General features: G+C 46.5%; 1 protein-coding gene across 2 annotated transcripts; it reads right to left on the bottom strand.

Moving 5' to 3' along the window:
• Positions 1–423: 423 nt before the first annotated feature.
• Positions 424–18,078, bottom strand: LOC310768173 (uncharacterized protein). 2 transcript variants are annotated; one of them, XM_083625917.1, is made up of 6 exons: positions 17,241–18,064; positions 15,127–15,279; positions 13,502–13,630; positions 4,868–5,020; positions 2,543–2,671; positions 424–930 (listed from the first exon to the last, which is right to left on the bottom strand). In XM_083625917.1, exons 1-6 carry the CDS (start codon positions 17,416–17,418, stop codon positions 836–838), a joined length of 837 nt encoding a protein of 278 aa, XP_083482043.1. In that variant the 5' UTR covers positions 17,419–18,064; the 3' UTR covers positions 424–835. The 2 variants fall into 2 exon arrangements, with proteins under 2 accessions (XP_083482043.1, XP_083482044.1); XM_083625918.1 differs by lacking the exon at positions 2,543–2,671 and having other exon boundaries at positions 832–930; positions 17,241–18,078.
• Between the last annotated feature and the right edge of the window lie 2,196 nt (positions 18,079–20,274).

Raw genomic sequence — 20,274 nt, 5'->3', positions numbered from 1 at the left:
TTCCACAATAAAATGGGAACCAACTGAATCCACCCATCCATATTTGTTTGTTGCATTTATATCTCATCTTTTCCTTCAAGGAGCTTAAGGTCGTACACATGGTTCTTCCCCCTCCTCAACTAATCCCCACTAAAATCCTGCAAGGTAGGTTAGACTAAAAGGCAGGGACTGGCCCAAGGTAACCCAGAGAGCTTCCTGGCCAAGTGGGGATTTGAACCCTGCTTTCCCAGGTCCTAATTCAACAATTATTGAAGGGGCGAAGGCACCACATCTGTTAGGAGTTGGCTCCTATGGGTAGATAGACTGCATGGGAACTAGCAAAGTGCTTGCACTAGTGACGTGGTGTTTGCATGTTAATTGTGAATTTCAAAATAACACACCATTAAAAATTGAAACTGCACATACATGAACCATACAACAAACCACATGCCTGAGAATTATATTTATAAAATATAATGCAATCTAAACATTAGAAATATGTGTCCATATGAGTTCTGCCAAGAGAAATATATTGAATGATTTTAACAAAAAGGAGTTCAGGTGGGAGAGGGGTATTTCACTGAAGAGGAAAAATATCTCCCCAAGTAATGTTCTTTCCAGGATTACTGAGCAGCACTGAGACACAAAGGGATTACTCAGCAGTGTCCAAAGTGTTGTAGGCAAAAAGAAGTTTTTTCTGATGGATTGCCATGTCAAAATGAGTCCAGGCAGAGGAGATCTCAAAGGAGATGAAGATTGTGACCTGCCCTGCTTGAGGTCACTTCACAGCCTCACACGTCCATGGAGCAAATAGGTCTGGGGGTTTAGAGTCCACTTGATCAGAGAGCCTCGGCTTCTAGGCTGTCTCATCCGGCTTTTGCGTATCTTCAACACGGCCTGAGCTTGCAACCTCCCAGAGTGAAAACTTGTGGACCAAACCATTGTAAACAGCTGGAAGAGAAAGCAGCAAAAAGAAATTGGAAAGTGTTTCTTTTGCTTTATTATATTACAAAAAGAACAAAAAGCCAGCATTGCTACAAAACCCAACCTCCTATGTGGTGGTCAAATTACATAAGAACTTACTTCTCCTTAAGTTGCCGTATTCCAGGTAATGTGGCAGCTCCCATTACCACATGCAAACATAGCAACCGAATTATTTTATAACGTGGAGGAGGTCTCACATTCTCCTCTTTTGCACTGTGCATAATAATGTCTTTCCATTAGAAATTGTGAGGGACACTCAGGGCACTTCCAGATGAACTGTGTATTGAGCATAAGGAAGTAAGAAAAAGGTGTGCTGGATCAGTCCAGAGGCCCATGTAGCCCACCATCCTGTTCCGAGAGTGGCCAACCAAAGGCCTAGGAGAAACCATCAAGCACAAGAGCACACTGCCCACTTGATATTCCCAGCAACTGGAGGTAGGACATTCACCCAGATTTGTTTTCAAGGAGATCAAGTGATGTTGGCTACTGAGTTAGCATTTATGCTGATTTGTTAGCAGGGAGCTGAGATGATGTTTATGCTGCATTTTGCCCATCAATTTTCTTATCACCAAAAGTCTGGTCTTCGGGAGAAGCCAATTTGTCGCAAAAGAGGTCCAGACCAGCTTTTATTGAACTTGCTGGTATGTGATTGAATCCCATCCTAAAATACAAACTGCTTGGAAACATTAACAGAAGCTGTTCTTCACATGTAGCAGGGGCGCCATCTGGGGGGCAGGGCAGGGGAACTGAGCCCCCCCCAAAAAATATTGCAAGGAGGGGACTGGGCCCCCTCAATATTCTGCAGCAACCTTGTGCATGCCATGTGTGCAGGCAGTGCTGTGTGTTCATGTCCCTTGTGCACGACATGTCAGCACATTGCGTGGCATGTGCGAGTGACGTCGGCACATTCCACGGCATGCATGCATGAGCACATCACATGGCACTGGCCCCCTCAATCGCCAGGGCAACAGTCAGAGGCAATGTGACAGCAGTCACTGGCAGATAATACAACTCTGATGGCAGAAAGTGAGGAGGAATTAAAGAACCTCTGAATGAGGGTGAAAGAGGAGAGCGCAAAATATGGTCTGAAGCTCAACATAATAAAACTAAAACTAAGATCATGGCCACTGGTCCCATCACTTCCTAGCAAATAGAGGGGGAAGAAATGGAGGCAGTGAGCTGCAGTTTGTTAACAGTGCTGAGAGCTGTTAGGAGACCCTCTATTCCCCTCCCAGAGCTACAGAGTAGTTTAACAACCAATCCTTCTTCATGGGGAACTCTGAAACTAGAAGCACAGGAATGAGAAGGCATAGATAAAGCAAAAAGTCAAAGTCTTAGACTTCTCAATACTACCACAGTGAGCAACGCAGTTTCCTACAAGGTGGAAGGAATATAATTAAGGGTGAGGTCTATATATTATGATTTATATTGTGATTTTATTCTGTAAACCGCCCTGAGACCTCTGGGTATAGGGCAGTATATAAATTCGAAGAAGAAGAAGAAGAAGAAGAAGAAGAAGAAGAAGAAGAAGAAGAAGAAGAAGAAGAAGCAGCAGCAGCAGCCCCCCACTGATACTTACCTGCCAGGAAGGAAAAAGCAGAGGTGAAACAGCTTAAGTAAAAAGCAAATTTCCCAGAAGGATGTGCGGAGTCTGACTTCCGATCAACTTGGACGCCAAATACCACCACAGCAATTAGCGAACAGATTGCTACAAAACACAAAGGAGATATTTAGAATTCCATTTTGATAAGTGATGGAGAAATCTGTTGTTTGACTCCAGCTCCCATAATCCTTGACTGTGGGCCATGCTGGCTGGAGCTGGTGGGGGCTGAAGTCCAACAAAATCTGGAGGGCCACAGGTTCCCCACCTCTGGTCTCTGTGTGATATTTTTAGAGACCTGAAAGAGGGGGAATTCTTAGACTCTAATGCATGGTGTCTAAGTAGTTTTGAGGCAGAGTGTGCATGAAAGTGCTTATATTAATGGGAGGGGCAGAAAATACCCAAATGTGTTATGTTTGGGGAATTTTTTTGCAAAAATGTTTGCTCATGAATTTTCATGATTAAAAAAACAGCAACACAAGCTGATATGGAAATGGGCTGAACTGAAAGATGGGAAAAAATGTGAAACTGACAAATAGGGCCTTCTTACTGATGGCCCCTTGGCTCAAACTCAGCCTCTCGGCGGGCTAATTTCACCTTTTCTCCTCCAACCTTTAAAAAGATTATCAAAACTGTTCTGTTTAAGATGTGCTTTGCATTATATATTACCCTCAAAGTTTTAGAATGCTGCTTTTTCAAAAAAGCAAGGCTGAAATCCAACCCTCTCCCCCTCCCCAATTTGCTGCAATTGGGGTGAGGTGGATGTTGGATGGGACATAGGTATCCCCACCCCTGCCAGCCCAGCAGAGCTCTGCTGGCCTCTATCCATGGAGTGATGCTGCCATCACACCTCTGGCACTGAGCTTCCAGATCTACACAATAAAATGGTGGCTGGGTGGAAGTTCCAGTGGAGGGGATCTAACCTGTGGCAGTTGTGTTCTGGTCTGATGACAGGACCAATGTGGGGCAGGGTGTGTGGATTTCTGGATGGCGGACAGCTACAAGCGAGCAACTTAATCCAACAAACCAAACAAAGGCACAAAGCTACACCCACAGCAACTGCAAGCTGGCTTCCTCATTGGAAGAGAAGGTACAGCACCTTGAGGTCCACCTAGCCACATTTCAAGCTACTGGCCAAGATGTGGAATTTCTCAACAGAGCAGAGTCAACTGTCCTGGAACAGTGGCACAGGCAAGCTGCCCCCAGGGAGGAGGAAGATTGCCCATTGCAGGTGATGAAGCCCTGGAGGAAAGTGGCACATGGAAGCAGGACTGCCAGGAGCCATGCTGTGTTACTGGAGCTGCAAAATCAGATCCATGCTGTCACGTCAGACACCAATTCTGGGCCAAAGGAGCAAGGACAGCAGTTGCAGACCTCAGAATACACTGAGGTGGTTGTGGAAGCCATAGTTTACCGAACTATTCCTGGCACTCCCCAGAGGAGGAAGAGATGTTTCACTGTTCTTCCCTAAAAACAGCAGCATCACCCCTGAGACCACATAATGCCGGTCCTGAAAGACCTACGTTGGCTCCCAGTACGTTTCCGAGCACAATTCAAAGTGTTGGTGCTGATCTTGAAAGCCCTAAACGGCCTCAGCCCAGTATACCTGAAGGAGAGTCTCCACCCCTATTGTTTTGCCCGGACACCGAGGGCCAGCTCCGAGGCCTTCTGGCGGTTCCCTCACTGCAAGGTTACAGGGAACCAGGCAGAGGGCCTTCTTGGTAGTGGTGCCCACCCTGTGGAATGCCCTCCAACCAGATGTCAAGAAAATAAACAACTATCTGACTTTTAGAAGGCATCTGAAGGCTTCTAAAGTTCTAGGGAAGTTTTTAATGTTTGGTGTTTTTATTATTCTGTTGGGAGCTGCCCAGAGTGGCTGGGGAAACCCAGCCAGATATTTATACCCCGCCCATCTGGCTGGGTTTCCCCAGCCACTCTAGGCGGCTCCCAGCAGAATATTAAAAACGCAATAATAAATTTAATTTAATAAATTTAATAAATTATTATTAAATTGAAATTATTATGTGATACAATTTTGGCCACATCCACACCTTGCATTTGGAGCCCTGTCATACCACTTTAAACAGACATAGCTTCCCCCAAAGAATTCTGGGAGTTGTCAGGGGACTCCTATTCGCCTCACAGAGCTACAGTTCATAGAGTGGTTTAGCCATCAATCCCTCTTCCCAGGGAACTCTGGGAACTGCAGCTCCCTGAGGGGAACAGGGAGGCTCCTTGCAACTCACGGTGCCTGTCACAAATTACAGCTTTGTCATATGTATATTTATGCACTTTCCATGATACCTGAAATGAAGCTGAAGATGGAAATAAGCAGAGGCCTACTAAGAAAGGGAGAGGAGCAGCGAACAATCCACTCCCATGGCATTGATAATACCAAAGCTACGAAGGACATAATGAGAGCAAGTATCATGAAGATCCGGGTGATATTCAGGGATACTATAAAGAGAGAGAGATAAAAAGGAAAGATATTGTGAAAACGGAGGCGAATTCCCAGCCTTTTCTCCCCTCTTGCAAGAGCCTGGTCACAGCCGCATCAGGTTGTACTCATGGGAAAATGGTCAGATCTATCATTTGGCCTTTACACTCACTTGTTCCTTTGGTGCTACTTCAAACAGAACAAATTCAGTGACTTCACATGGAATTTACAATTGATTTTCAGTCGAAAAGTATGGGTTACATCCCAGTGCTGGCCCATTGAAAAGGATTCATCTTTGTAAGAACCCATCTGCACTATACATTTAAACTACCGTGACACCACTTTAAACTGTCATGGCTTCCCACAGAGAATCCTGGGAAGTGTAGTTCATTTAGGATGGTGAAAGTTGTTAGGAGACCCCGATTCTCCCACAGAGCTATGAATGGCAGTGTGCTTTAACCAATGGTCCCTCTTCCCAGGGAACACTCAGAATTACCGTGCCCGTTGTATAATGTGCAATAGAATAACTTGTGTACCTTCCTTATTTGGAGATGTGTATGATCCAAATATATGCACTCCTATTTAAAGTTCTAGCTGGTTTGCCAGCTACAGACTCTTCTGGACAGAAATGACTGGGTAACTGCATTCCATTCCTGGTAAATTCCAGATTGGACTACTGCAATGCACTCTATGTGGGGCTCCCCTTGAAGATGGCTCAGAGGCTGCAACTTGTGCCAAATGTTATCTGGGATGACTGTGAGGACCCATATTACACCTATCCTGAAGCATCTGCACTGGCAGCCCATTTACTTCTGAGCCCAATTCAAGGTGCTTACATCAATGCAGGGGCAGCCAATATCTTGCCCTCCAGATGTTGTTAGAATCCAGGTCCTATTCATCTCTGACTGTTGGCCTGCTATGCTGTTTAGGGCTGGTGGGAAATCGAGTTCAATGATATGGCTGCTCCAACATTAATGCAGAAAGGGTAAACAACTTGGGCCCCAGATTGCATTTGAGTTTTAAAAGTAGGAACCAGCTGCTCAGGACCAGAGTATTTGTACATGCATTGGCAAAGTCCCATGAAATCCAAGAGTTGTGTGCCCATCATCCTTTGGGACAATGCAAGAGATGCTGGGAGGACAGACCATATGCTGCAGCTAATTAAAGCAGCAAAACATTTGAGGACAGACCTCTAGAGCAAGTGTGGGGAACCATCATACCTCCAGATGTTGCTGAACTCCCACCATCCCTAGTCATTGGCCATGCTTGTTCCCCACACCTGATCAAGACCTTTATTTTGCAAAGGAAAATGCTGCCCCCATTCTCTCTCATACTTTCAAATGCATGCTCAAATGACACAAGTCTACTTTCATATGTTAATAAAACAACAATATTGATTTTTGTTGCACTCTATATATTGGGGCAGGGTTTGAAATGTCAAGCCCAGGGGCAAAATGTGGTCCTTCACCCCTTTCCATCTGGCCTTCAGATTCTCTTCCCAGGTCAGCATCCTGCCTGGTCCTGGTTTGCATCCTTCTTGGATATCCCACCCCCGGCTGCAATTTGTCATTGAACATGGATAACGCTTTTTTGCATGCCTGGATGGAGGTCAGAGAGGGATGTGTAGGTGTCTGTAGAAGCTAGGCTCTTGTACAAAGATAACATGGTGCCCCACCCACATGTGCCCCCCCAAGGTTGCCGAAAAGGTTGAGCTGACGACAGTTCCCTAACCCTGCCATATACCATACCATCACGAGTTCCTGTGGGTTGGCATCCATATTTGTCTGAGCAGAGGAGCCAGAGTCCTATAACAAAATGGTCCACATCCGCAATATACGAAGTCCAGGTGGGAGATGCATGGGCAATGACGAGTTGCAGAAAATTAATCATGGAAAAGAGAATGCTGGTGCTTCTGTAGAAAGGACCCGAGGCCACGAATGGCATCTCCACAATTTCCTTCCAAGCTAATCTTCCTTTTGCCTCAACTGCAGCCTTAGACAGATAGAGGAGAGCTGGCAAGGGAGGTCTGGAACAGGAGGGACATCCTCCACCCCACCATGGGAATAGCAGCACCCAGTTCTTGCCAAGGGTGGCAGTTTTATACACCTCCCTCCACTCTGGCCTCCAACTGCCATGGAACTTCCATTCTGCTTCTGGAACAGAGCGGTATGGAATGAATCCCAATAAGTTATGACTGAACCACCTTTGAGATGCCAGGTCATTGCTAAGGAATATGGGGAGCTGCCTTAGGCATGTTTGACCCAATGGTCTGCAATGTCTACATGGACTGGAACCCAGTAGATGTCTTGGACTACAATTCCCATCAGCCCCAGCCAGCTTGGAAGTTGTAGTCTGGAACACCTAGAACAGGGGGTGGAGAGTCTGTGAATCCCCCACGTCAGGTGGAAGGACATCGAGTTGTACTTGGTCAATTGGCTGTTCACTGTTCCCTTAAGTCAGCCTTTCTCAACCTGTGGCTCCCCAGATGTTGTTGAACTACAATTCCCATCACCCCTAGCTAGCAAGGCCAGAGCTCAAGGACAATGGGAGTTGTAGTCCAACAACATCTGGGGACCCACAGGTTGAGAACCGCTGCCTTAAGTGGAGCTGAGGCAGTCTCAACACAGATGCACGGTCTTCCCTTCCCTTGTCCTAAGAGAAACCCTCCTGTAGGCCTATCTAAAGAAGCCCTGCCAGGGCGTTCCATAGAATGCTGTCAATGAATCAGCTGAATCACCAGTACTTGTGTGGAGCTGGAATTCAATCACCAAAGGTTCAATGGGCAATAAGGACACAGGTCTGGTCTGTGCATAATGCTAAGCCATCCTTCACCAACTTGGCCCCTTTCACTAACAGGGTTCTTTGCTCAACCCTTAGGCCAGGTGTGGGAGAACCTTTGGTTCTCCAGGTGTTTCTGAACTACAACTTCCATCATCCCTGGCCATTAGGCATGCTTACTGGGGCTGGTGGGAACTGTAGTTTAGGTTTCCTCTTAGGTCAAGGAAAGAGAGGAGAGTGTGTCTCTGGGAAGATTGGTTGGGCTCCACTTAAGGGAACCGTGAAGAGCTCATTCACCACGACTGAGTACAACTCAGTGTCCTTCCAGCTGCAGCGGTGGAGGGAGAACTTCAGGGAAGAAGAGGGTGACAGTTACATAGCTTACCCTCAAAGCTCATCAAGACCCAGGCTAGGTGCACACTGTTACTTATCTGCAAACCGAAGATCAAAGGGAAAGATAACAAGAGGCGTACATTCTGTGCTGTGCTTACAAAGTACCCTGGTGCTGTTAACAAAGTACCCTTAAAATACAGTTTTTTCTGTGGGTAGCAGCTACCTGCCTCTTGCTTTTTTGGGGGGGGCACTCAGGGGAATGAGGGGCTAAATCAGCCCTCAGCTATTGTTGGACTCCAACTCCCATCAGCCACTGCAAGAATGGCCATCAGTCAGAGATGACAGGAGCTGTGGTCCCGCCATATCTGGAAGGCTCCAGATTCTGCTTCCCTCCACTAAACAGCTGAAGAGGAACTGTGAGGAAAAACTGTTTTAATTGGGGTTGATTTGGATGGGGAATTATTTAAGTACCATGGTTGGCGCTGTGGGTTAAACCACAGAGCCTAGGACTTCCGATCAGAAGGTCGGCGGTTCAAATCCCCGCGACAGGGTGAGCTCCTGTTGCTCGGTCCCTGCTCCTGCCAACCTAGCAGTTCGAAAGCATGTCAAAGTGCAAGTAGATAAATAGGTACTGCTCCGGCGGGAAGGTAAACGGTGTTTCCGTGCGCTGCTCTGGTTCATCAGAAGCGGCTTATTCATGCTGGCCACATGACCCCAAAGCTGTACACCAGCTCCCTCGGCCAATAAAGCAAGATGAGCACCGCAACCCCAGAGTCGGCCACGAATGGACCTAATGATCAGGGGTCCCTTTACCTTTTACCTCCACAACTGATTTGGTTTTCTTGTTGGTACTGTACTTGTTTTTTTGGGGGGGGGATTTTATATCGGATTTTTTTTTGTTTATATTGTATTATGCTTTATTATGTGATTCACTCACTTTGCAAATATTATTTTCCCATACTTCTGTGAATTTCAAGAATACTCCAGGCATGCTTCCAACTTCCTCATATTCCTCAGCGGCCCCATTTTGGCTACAAATGTACAGCCCTCTTCACCCAAGTTTGATATTAGAAGGAGATTGAACCTGCAATGCAGGTTCAATCTGCTTGCCTAAAGGTACCCCTGACCATTAGGTCCAGTCGCGGACAACTCTGGGGTTGCGGCACTCCTCGCGCTCTATAGGCCAAGAGAGCTGGCGTTTGTCCGCAGACAGCTTCCGGGTCATGTGGCATGACTAAGCCGCTTCTGGTGAACCAGAGCAGTGCACGGAAATGCCATTTACCTTCCTGCCGCAATGGTACCTATTTATCTACTTGTTCTTTGACATGCTTTCGAACTGCTAGGTGGGCAAGAGCAGGGACTGAGCAACGGGAGCTCACCCCGTTGCGGGGATTCGAACTGCCGACCTTCCGATCTGCTAGCCCTAGGCTCTGTGGTTTAGACCACAACGCCACCCGCGTCCCCATCTATCTGCCTAGTTATTTATAAATATAAATATACCCTACACACACACACACACACACACACAGACCATCACACAGACAAAATGGAGAGGATTCCAATGGCATAACAGGAGAGTATTCTGGTCAGTAAAGGGATATTTAATAGCAATACATGGGGACGAGAGTCCAGGTAACAAAAGGAATATTTCATTGATCAAGAAAAGTGCTCCTGAAGTAAAATGTTCTCCAGTGTTGCTGAGTAGCACAAAGCAAGGAAGGGAGATCTTCAGTAGTTCCCAAAGTGTTCAGAAAATCAAAGAGTCCTCCCAACTGGATGGCAGAGGACATCTCAAAGAAGCTGGTGCAGATGGTGAACTGCCCTGCAAGGATGAGGCTCCTCCACTGAGCATGCGCACACGATGAGATGAATTTGGACATTAAGAACCTGGTTCGTTCAGAGCAGAGAAGGCCGCACAGCCTTATGTCTTTCTGGAAGCAGCACAGGTGTTTCGATATCCGGGCCAACATGAGTGGTTGACGTTCCTGTCCCCCACACTGAGAACTTGTAGCACAAGAAGTTGTAAATACCTGGGAGAGAAGTGGTGGAAAGAGGCTTAAAATTGTGAGGAGCACTCCGCAGGTGTTTAGCACAAGCAGACAGTGGCTGCCTCCATTGTGAGATGAAGGGGCACCACTCTGGCAGCCAACTAGCCATGATGGCATTGCGCTGCCTCCACTGTCGGAGGCAGCCATGCATCTGAATAGCCATGCAGGAAACCACAGGAGGGGAAAGGGCTCTTGTGTTCAAATCCTGCTTGCGGGTTTCCTGCAGGCCTCTGGTTGGCCCCTGTGGGAACAGGATGCTGAACTAGATGAAATGAAATGAAATATTTTATTTTCACTTGTACAACTTGTATACAGTGAGATTACACGAGCACCCCCCACTCAGCTCTCTTAGTCTTAATTTCCCTTACTGACGCACACCCACCAAACCCGAAAGTCAGTTGCCCTGTTGTTATCTTTTCATTCAGCAGCCTAACAGCCCACGGATAGAAGCTGTTCTTTACCCTGTTGGTGCGACTAATCATGCTTCTATATCTTCTGCCCGAGGGCAGGAGATCAAGAAAGTGCCGGCCAGGGTGTGAATCATCCCTGAGAATTTTCCTCTCTCTCGTTTTTCCTCAATGTCATCCAGTGGATTTACGGGACAGCCCATAATATCTTGTGCTGTATTCACCACCCTCTGTAGGCACTTCCTATCAGTTGAGGTCAAACCAGCGTAGCACACCGTGATGCAGTATGAAAGGACAGTTTCTATTATGGACCAGTCAAAGGAGATCATCAAATGTTGATTGACATTGTTCTTTCGCAATACTCTGAGGAGATGGAGCCTCTGTTGGGCTTTCTTAACCACCTGGGTTGTATTGATTTTCCAAGTAAGGTCTTCACTGAGATAAACTCCTAGGAATTAAAAGGAAGAGACTCTCTCCACACAGCCCTCCCTGATGTACAGCAGGGCTAGTTTTCCATTGGCCTCACCCAGCAGGTTCTTATGTTAACTTGAGGTGCCTGGAGAGCGGCAGACCTCAGACAGATGGGAACCTCAGCATAGCTGCATATTACATATTAAGCCTGGGGCGGGCAAACCTTTTCAGACAGAGGGCCACAGTCCTTTCTGAGCAACATGCCGGTGGTGGGCTGGACCAGAGGCAAAAGAGGCAGAGCAACTACAGTCAAACCTCGGTTTTTCAATGTCTCGTCCGTGAAGTGAATGCTTCTGTTTTCGAATGCACCTCAGAAGTCGAATGGCTTTCTCAATTTCCCCCATTGAACTTGCTGACAGCACTTTGATCCTTGGTTTTCAAATGTTTCGGAAGTCGAATTTCCGGACTTCCGGAATGGATTATGTTTGCAAAGTGAGCTTCTACTGTACAGTGGCACCTCAGGTTAAGAACTTAATTTGTTTTGGAGGTCCGCTCTTAACCTGAAACTGTTCTTAACCTGAGGTACCACTTTAGCTAATGGGGCCTCCCGCTGCTGCTGCCCTGCCGCCGCATGATTTCTGTTCTCACCATAGTTGTCAACTTTCAGATTTGAAAATAAGGGATCAGCAGCCTCACCTGTCCCAGGGACAGTCTACAGGATATCTAACAATCCGGGATAGCAGCAGGAAGCAGCGGGAAACGGCACTGGAATAAGGGAATTTCCCACAAAAAAAGGGTATGTTAACAGCTATGGTTCTCATCCTGAAGCAAAGTTCTTAACCCGAGGTACTATTTCTGGGTTAGCGGAGTCTGTAACCTGAAGCATCTGTAACCTGAAGCGTCTGTAACCACTGTAATGTAAATTTTACCTTTGTAAAGGAAGCAGGTTCCACACACACTCAAATACCCCTCTCTGTCCTGCACTGAGGCAAGCAAGAGGCATTCTCAAGGCCAACTCAAGGACACCTTCCAACCAGGCAAAAACCCTTGGAAGGAGAAGCAGGGGCTGTGAAGGGTGTAGCCGTGGGAGAGGGGATGTGTCTGAGGAGGAGGAGATGTAGCCCCAGTGCCAATGAGAGATGCCTGGGGCCCACATTTGGCCCCTGAACCTGACATTCCCCATTCCTCTTTCTTGTGGCGTAGTTACAAAAGCGATCTGCCATTAAGAGGCAGACCTTGTTGCAAGATTTGCAGTCTTAGGGGGGTGAGCCACTGTTCTGTTATCAGGTTTGGATCGTAAATTTGAAAGGGCAATAACCCCTCTGGAAAGACTGATTTATGGTGCAACTGGTCTAGGAAAATTCAGGAGCGGACGCCTAGACTGTATTTCATCGGAACTGACTAAAATGGCGACTGCCGCTTGAACAGGACTTTTGGATTCTTGGATCTATGTGAGATGAATTACGGGAGAGCATTACAAAGTTCACACAGAAATATAAACAAGGCTGTTTCTTTCAACTCGCTTGTGGAGACAACTCGAAGGTTATTAAGAAGAAAAAAGATAACGACAAGGAGATGAGAAGATGGGACTGTGAACATCAAAGCAGCAGAAATATATGATGATTGGACTCCTACCGAACTCGAAGCATAGGTACCCCCCACAAAAAAAATTAAAATTTGGTTTAATATTTGGACTTTGTGATATGTATTGATATAATTTGGAATAATTAATATGATATGATTGGTTTGGTAAATGGAAATTTAATAAAAATTATTTACAAAAAGAGAGAGAGAGAGAGAGAGAGAGAGAGAGAGAGAGAGAGAGAGAGAGAGAAAGGTCCCAGCGGGGTTTGGAAGGCAATGCCTGTGAAACAGTTTCAATGGCAGAGGAGAAGGTCTGCAGGCAGGGAAGCAAGGATGTGGCTCCTGGAGAAGGGCCAAGTCGGTTGTGAGGGAAAGATTGCACCCCTGTGTTATACCAGGCACTCTTTTTTGGGCTCCTCCTGCTACAGAGCCACCCCGAGCACCATGCTAGCAGTGAGCCTTTCTCCTCCTCAGAGATGCCTGGTGACAAATTGGAGATTGCGTGGTACCCCCTCCATTGCATAGACCATGGAGATGCCGGTACCGATGTAAACAGACTGCCCAATCCATTAAAAAAGTGTGTGTTGGATTGTCCCATCTCTGAACTAATAGAATAATAGTTCATAGTCCACCTTGTAAGTAAATGGGCTGGGCTCTTGAGAGCAGGTGGGCAACTAGGGACTCAGCTACATTAGTAAAGGAACAATGATTTGAATGTGCTATAAATATAATTTATACATGTTTTTCCATATATTTTTTAAACGATCTAATTTCTGACTTATTTATAGTGGGGGTGTTTCCTGTGTACCCTAGCAGCCTACAGAGCCGATTTGGCTCCCTTTCCTTTCTTTGGCCCGCCAGAGAGTGACATACCAACACAGGAGATTTCACAATATTAATCTTAGCCTTTCAGGAATAATGTTCATCCCTTCACACTCACCTGTCAAGAAACACAGGATGCAGATGCCACAGCTTAAGTAGAAAGCCCATTTCTTAGAAGGAGGCACAGTTGTTGATAACTGGTTGACTTTGATGTGAAACACCACCACAGCAACCAGCACAAAGATTCCTGTGGAATTAATTGATTGTTTGATTAATAGAGGTATTCCTGTCTCGTTAAATATCAAGGCACCTTTAAAACATAAAAGCACCATATATACGTAGAGATTGTTGGGATCTCCACTCGGCCAAGCGGATAAAGCTCATTTTCTTCCCCCGAGCCGTTCGGAATCGCCTCCCGATGAATAACGACCTGAGCCTTTGATAAGGCCTCAGGCACATTCTTCATCCAGCAGAGTTTCCAGCACATGTTGTAAGCAAAGCACGAAGCACTTGCAATTGAAGCTGCAACATGCTAGAGAATGTGTTCAGAAAGGACTCGTAACGGTGTCCTACATGCCAGGTAATGAAATTCCTGTTGATTTATTGTCCAAGGTTGTTCCAAGGGATCAACACTGTACCTATGTACAGAAATTGGGTTTGTACTGACATTGTATTGACACGCTGCCCAGTGGTGTTCACAGAAACTAACAGAGATGGTCATTAAGGGGATGGACTAGACAAAAATCAAATTGCTGTAAAGGCCTTGCTGGCACAAAAACATATTCAAGAGACACCTGAAAGTCAAAAATGAGGATGCTTGCCAGATCTCTGCTAGAAGAGCATTCCACAGCATGAGACTAGCGGCACTAAATGACCGCCATCTAGCTGAATCCACTTGGACCTCCATAGCATGGGAGACAGCCTTGACTGAGTTGGGAAGTAAGGTCTCAAACCGTCTTTAAGGTATCCCGGAGCCCAGCTTTCAGCACAAGAACCAGGAAACTGACCCCATACCATACCGCTGGTGTCTTAGCCAAAGTGTCAAATGCTACTGGCCAATGGCCATCTGCCCCAATCAGCAGTCCAGCCACTGCACTCTCCAGTTATAGCCATAGCTGGCATGCCAGATGAAGCTGCCAAAAGACACTCCCAGCCACAGGGGTCATTTGGGCCTCTAATGGCAGGCATGTATACAGGAGAGTACCCTCCAGCTCTGTACCTGCTTCCTTAGAGGGATGGAAACCATGTCAGAACAGGCAATGGGCCCATCTTGTAGACCCAGGAACCACCCACCCGCAGGGTCTATTGACCCTCATCCAGTCCACCGCTGCAATACGGCACCAGTGCAGGGCTTGCAGAACCTCTGCTGATTCAGAAATTGTGGAGAAATAGAGATTTGCACTCCAAAATGCCAAATTGCTGCTCCAAAAAGCTTCTTATACTGCAGACAAAATGGTGGCCTACAGGAACGTGTAGTCCACACCCTTCAACTGTCTCGTTTTGAGCAGGACATCCTGGGATTACAGAAGCCATCACAGCTCATGATTGGATCCTGGAATATCCCCCTTTTTTGTCTGGCATCGCGACAGAGCGACAGACCAAAAGATCCCGGGCGGGGGGAGGTTCGTGCTCTCGCAAGAATCAATGGCTTGCACCAGAGCACCAGACCAAAACAAACTCCACGCAAAAAGCAATAGGACGCAAACAACGCCCACCTAAAATTTATTCAGTTCACAATGGTACCTGCAAGGAAGTTGAAGAAGGAAGTAATCAGGGATTTGGGAGGAAAGCAGTAGTTGCAGTGGATGACGTGGTCCCATTCCACTGCCCATAGCATAGCTGAGACAGATGCAAGTGTTGCTAGCACCATGAAGCTTCGGATGAGGTCCAGGTGCACTAAAAGAAAAAGGGGGAATTTTGTGAAAGTTATTCTTCTCTTCCATCATCCAAAGGTGGGGAGGAGTGGAGGTTTGGCTAACTGGATAGGTGGGGCAGCAAAGATTTTATTCTATGGCTCTCTAGTTGTGGGGTGTGGTCGGCAATGGGTTTGAATCAATTCATAACGACACAGATTAAACAAATATATTTCCCAGGGTTCCTGCCCCCCTCCCCCAAGAAAAACCCTGTGGGAGCGTGTCATTATACAAAGCAGTTCCCTTTCCTATGAAATTTAGACCTGCAGCAGTCAAAACGAGGTGTGGTATTTGAAATAATGTGGTGTAAAGGGAGAACCTGTGCATCTCCCATGCAAAAACATGTAGGACTTAGATGCATATCTCTCCACAGAGGTAGGGGGGCCAAGGGGGCTGGCAAAGGATGAACCATAATCCACAGATTGCCAGCTTTAAGAGAGAGGGAGGGTTTTTAACATTGTAGCACCTGAGATTTAAGACAGGATATTCTCAGAGTGGTTTAACAATCAGTCACTCTTCTCAGGAAACTCTGGGAACTGCAAGTCTGGGAGGGGAAGAGAGAGTCTACTAACAACACTCAGTGCCCATAATAACAAACCACAGCACCCAGAATTATTCAGGGAAAGCCATGGTTTTTGAAAGCGGCACCACGGTGCTTCAAATGTACGGTGAATACGGCATTGTGTCATGTCTGTGTTGTTTTCCGATAAGCGGCTAGGACCTTTGGGCAAGCTTTTTGCTGCTTTGGGTGAGACAGAGTCCTGGGCATCGTGGTAAGTGATGCAGCAACAAACAAGCGTGAAGCCAAAACCAAGGCAGCGGTATAAGATGGAGACATTAGTTGTACAGGCACGAACCAGCAGATGGCACTAGGCAGAGAAGTTAGAGGATGCAAGCTGGAAAACACAGCTAGTTATGTTTTACCTCTCCCAATACAGTGGCTTGGCTCTCTGTCAATCCTACATGATGTCAGAGTGGGGACTATGTCTGCTATAGTGTTCAGCTATCCCCAAAAAGCAGAAAGCAGGGCACAGGTTAACGCTCAAGGCATCCAATCTAGACAGGCCAGCTTCTTCAGCCACAGTGTTTGGGTGCATTCAGATGTGGGGAATATTGTGTTAGTTTTCCTGATTATAACCCTAGCACCACCATTTTCTAACATTCTTTTCACATTGCAGTACTGTGGCATTATGGAGCCATGACCTTCTGACCAATATACCTGCAGGTCATGCTAAATTTCTCTTGCACCAGTGGACGTGGTTTGAAGCAGCAATGAACATCACTGCACCCCACCTTTCACAGTCAACCCCTTTTCCCGGGGAACTCTTGGACTAGTAACTTTCATACACAGCAGCCAGTTGAAGAGGCAAAATATTTTGCTCTGGCCCTGCAGATTAGAGGTGAAGAACTGATAGCTCTTCAGAGGTTGTTGGGGCCTTCAGCTACCACCAGCCCCAACCAGCATGGCCAATGGTCAAGGATGATGGGAGCTATAGTCCAACAAAACCTGGAATGCTATCAGTTTTTCATCCCTGCTGTGGATAATTTGGCTACTTTGCAACAGAGTTCTTTCTTTTCTTTCTTCTTTCTAAAGGGTGCTTCAAAGCACAATAAATCACCGTATTTTTCGCTCTATAAGACGCACCAGACCACAAGGCGCACCTAGTTTTTGGAGGAGGAAAACAAGAAAAAAAATATTCTGAATCTCAGAAGCCAGAACAGCAAGAGGGATCGCTGCGCAGTGAAAGCAGCAATCCCTCTTGCTGTTCTGGCTTCTGGGATAGCTGTGCAGCCTGCACTCGCTCCATAAGACGCACACACATATCACCTTACTTTCTAGGAGGGAAAAAGTGAGTCTTATAGAGCAAAAAATATGGTATATTCTACATTCATATGTCAAACAAAACCACAATACTGATTTTTGTTTCGCCCCATCTACCATACCATCATGAGGTCTCAGGGGCTTGCATCCAAATTTTTCTGAGCAGATGGTCCAGAGGCCAGCATGATACTCGTCTACTTGAGAATCAGTCATCATCCAGCCATGAGATGCATGGACAATGAAGAGCAGCACAATGTGGATGAGGGAAAGTGAAAAACCTATGGCCCTGTGCAGAGACATTGGGCCTAAGTTAGGACAGGCTTTGCTTCTATTTCCCTTTAACCCAATCTTTGCCTTGCCCTAGAATTACACAGGAGGTGGGGGCAGGTAAAGTACAGTGCAAGAAGGGTCCTGGGATAATGTTTATTTCCCGTTACTTCTATCATTCTAAGACTCCAACTGCCATGGAACTTCCATGCTCTTGGTAAAACAGAACCTGGGCAGGTTCATATGAGCATATCTGCAATGCTTCACTCAAGTTAAGGCCAAAGAGAGGTTGGGGGGTGGAAACAAGGAACGGGCCTTTTCTGTGGTGGCTCTTCGATTGTGGAATGCTCTCCCCAAGGGAGGCTCGCCTGGTGCCATCATTACATGTCTTTAGACACCAGGCAAAAACATTCCTCTTTAGCCAGGCCCATGGCTATTAAATAATCTATGTCCTGTAGAAGTGTGGGTATTACTATAATTTCACCATTATGCTGTCTGTCAATATGCTTTTTACTGTGTTTTTATCACTGAGGTCTTGTAATGTGTTTTGAATGTTGTACACCACCCTGAGATCTTTTGATAAAGGGTGGTATATAAATTGGAAAAAGAAGGAGGAGGTAGGAACTGTAACTACTAGCCTGGGTGTAAGGGGATATTATATAGGTAAAGGTAAAGGGACCCCTGACCATTAGGTGCAGTCATGGCCGTCTCTGGGGTTGCGGCACTCATCTTGCTTTATTGGCCAAGGGAGCTGGTGTACAGCTTCGGGGTCATGTGGCCAGCATGACTAAGCCGCTTCTGGTGAACCAGAGCAGTGCACAGAAACACCATTTACCTTCCCGCCGGAGCGGTACCTATTTATCTACTTGCACTTTGACGTGCTTTCGAACTGCTAGGTTGGCAGGAGCAAGGACCGAGCAATGGGAGCTCACCCTGTTGCGGGGATTCGAACCGCCGATCTTCTGATCAGCAAGTCCTAGGCTCTGTGGTTTAACCCACAGCGCCACCCGCGTCCTGTAGTTCATTTCATGCAGTGATAGAGAAACTTTCCCCTCCACCAGCAGACCAAAACTGTTTCTGACCTACCCATCCTGGGTTTAATTTAACAGTTGGGTGGATGACAAATTCCATCACCTGACGGCACAATGACCCTCTTCCAGCACACCTTCACAGAGGGTTGCTCCAAGATTAGGAAGGTGGTGGCATTGTAACCCTTGCTGAAACAGAGCTTCCCCCCTCCATTTTAGAAGGAGTTTCCATGCAAACTCTTTTCTGATTCTGGAGCAAGGCAGACTCCTACTTGTGGGAAGGCTCAGGGTGGCAGGAGATGATATAATGTTTATTAATATCCTTCCTAACTTGCGCCAGCAAGTTCCTTTACTTAGCAGAGTGCATTGCCCCTTTACACAGCAGAAAACTAGTTGCAAACTCGCTTGTGTTTCTTAAGACAATACACAATTCAATCTGGCTTGTCTGGATTGAAATTGAAGGAAGGTGAAGACAGGTGACCCCACCTAGGCCTGAAGTCACCTCCCCCCCCAAAAGCAGGCTCAAAGCTTCTCAAAGCTTTTCAAAATCATTTTCTCAGCAGCTAAGCATCTGCTCATTTGCTCTGCTGTTGCAAGGCAAAACCGTTAATTTTATCAGCACGAGAAGGCTTCAAAAGGCTAACGAATAGACTCTGTCATTGCCAAGAATACTCAGGCCTGAGAAACGAATCTTATCTCATTCTAGTTGCAACATATCTGAAAAAGCTGAACGCAAGGCTTCTCACCCCCCCCCCTTTCCTGGGAAGAGTCCAATAGTCCCAAGACAGCTTTCTGTTCATGCTCAGAGGAACTCATGGGGCAGGACTCCTGAGGGAGGAGAAAGGGGGAGGGAACTAGAAAGGGGTATATATGCTTGTGCACATGACTGTGAACTTCGTGCACGCTTTTTGTGCCTTATCACACTTGCTCCTTCTACCAGTTCATGGATGATAGAAATAAAACCTTTTTCTCCGAAACTATTCCTTTTGTGTCTGTTGACTCCCACTTCCCTTTCCCAGGCGTAATATTTTTCCCACCCGAGGGCAAAGCCTCATAAGGCTACAAAATGTCTTCTAATATTTTCCTGGTAAGACCCCTTGAATCCATCCTAAAAGAATAAAGACACCACAGTCTTATTCATAAGCAATAAAAATAAAGTTTACTCACAATCAGGCAAAGCACAGTGTGATCCCTGAAGGCAGGCTTTAGGCTTAAAGTTACAAATGTATAAAAACAGGTTTACCCCATAAGGGAGATGACCTGGGGGACTGCTTGGCTGGCAGCCAGCAGTTCAATCCAGGAAGTTCGCAGGACGAAAGGAAGATGGAAAAGAGAGAGAGAGAGAGAGGCAGCATGCCTTGTCCTTTCACCAGGTCTGGAAAGGTCACACCCACCCATTAGTCATATGCAAGGAAGGATGCTCCAGGCCAGGAAGAACAGGAAGTTTCAACTGGCTGTACCAAACATTCCCTTGCATGTCCACTCTAGGAAAACAAGGAATGTTGTATTTGACTGCTCCCAGTGGAAAACATTCCACACCACTGCCCATGCGCTGATGGCTGGGGGGGAGTGCACCTTGTTCCAGCAAATGAGCAAGAGGCCCCACTTTAAGCTCCTTATTGCTCCTTTCAAGCCATGTTGTAGCACCCTGCTTGTGGTTAACGCTTAGCTGGAATGAAATATTCAACGCAGCAATAGAGAAATTAAAATAATAATTTATTTGTCAGACAAATAAATGATAGGCACAGTGGTATATGGTTACCAAAGCTCTGCCTGCCCTCCAGCCCTGATGGCCAGCACTTATATTTCCTCAGCCCAGCCCCCTCGCTCCTCCTTTGGCTGCCTCTGTCCAATCAGCCTG

Source organism: Podarcis filfolensis, assembly GCF_964270895.1.
Source record: "Podarcis filfolensis genome assembly, chromosome: 8".
NCBI classification, from domain to species: Eukaryota; Metazoa; Chordata; class Lepidosauria; order Squamata; family Lacertidae; genus Podarcis; species Podarcis filfolensis.
This window is presented reverse-complemented; position numbering and strand designations above follow the sequence as displayed.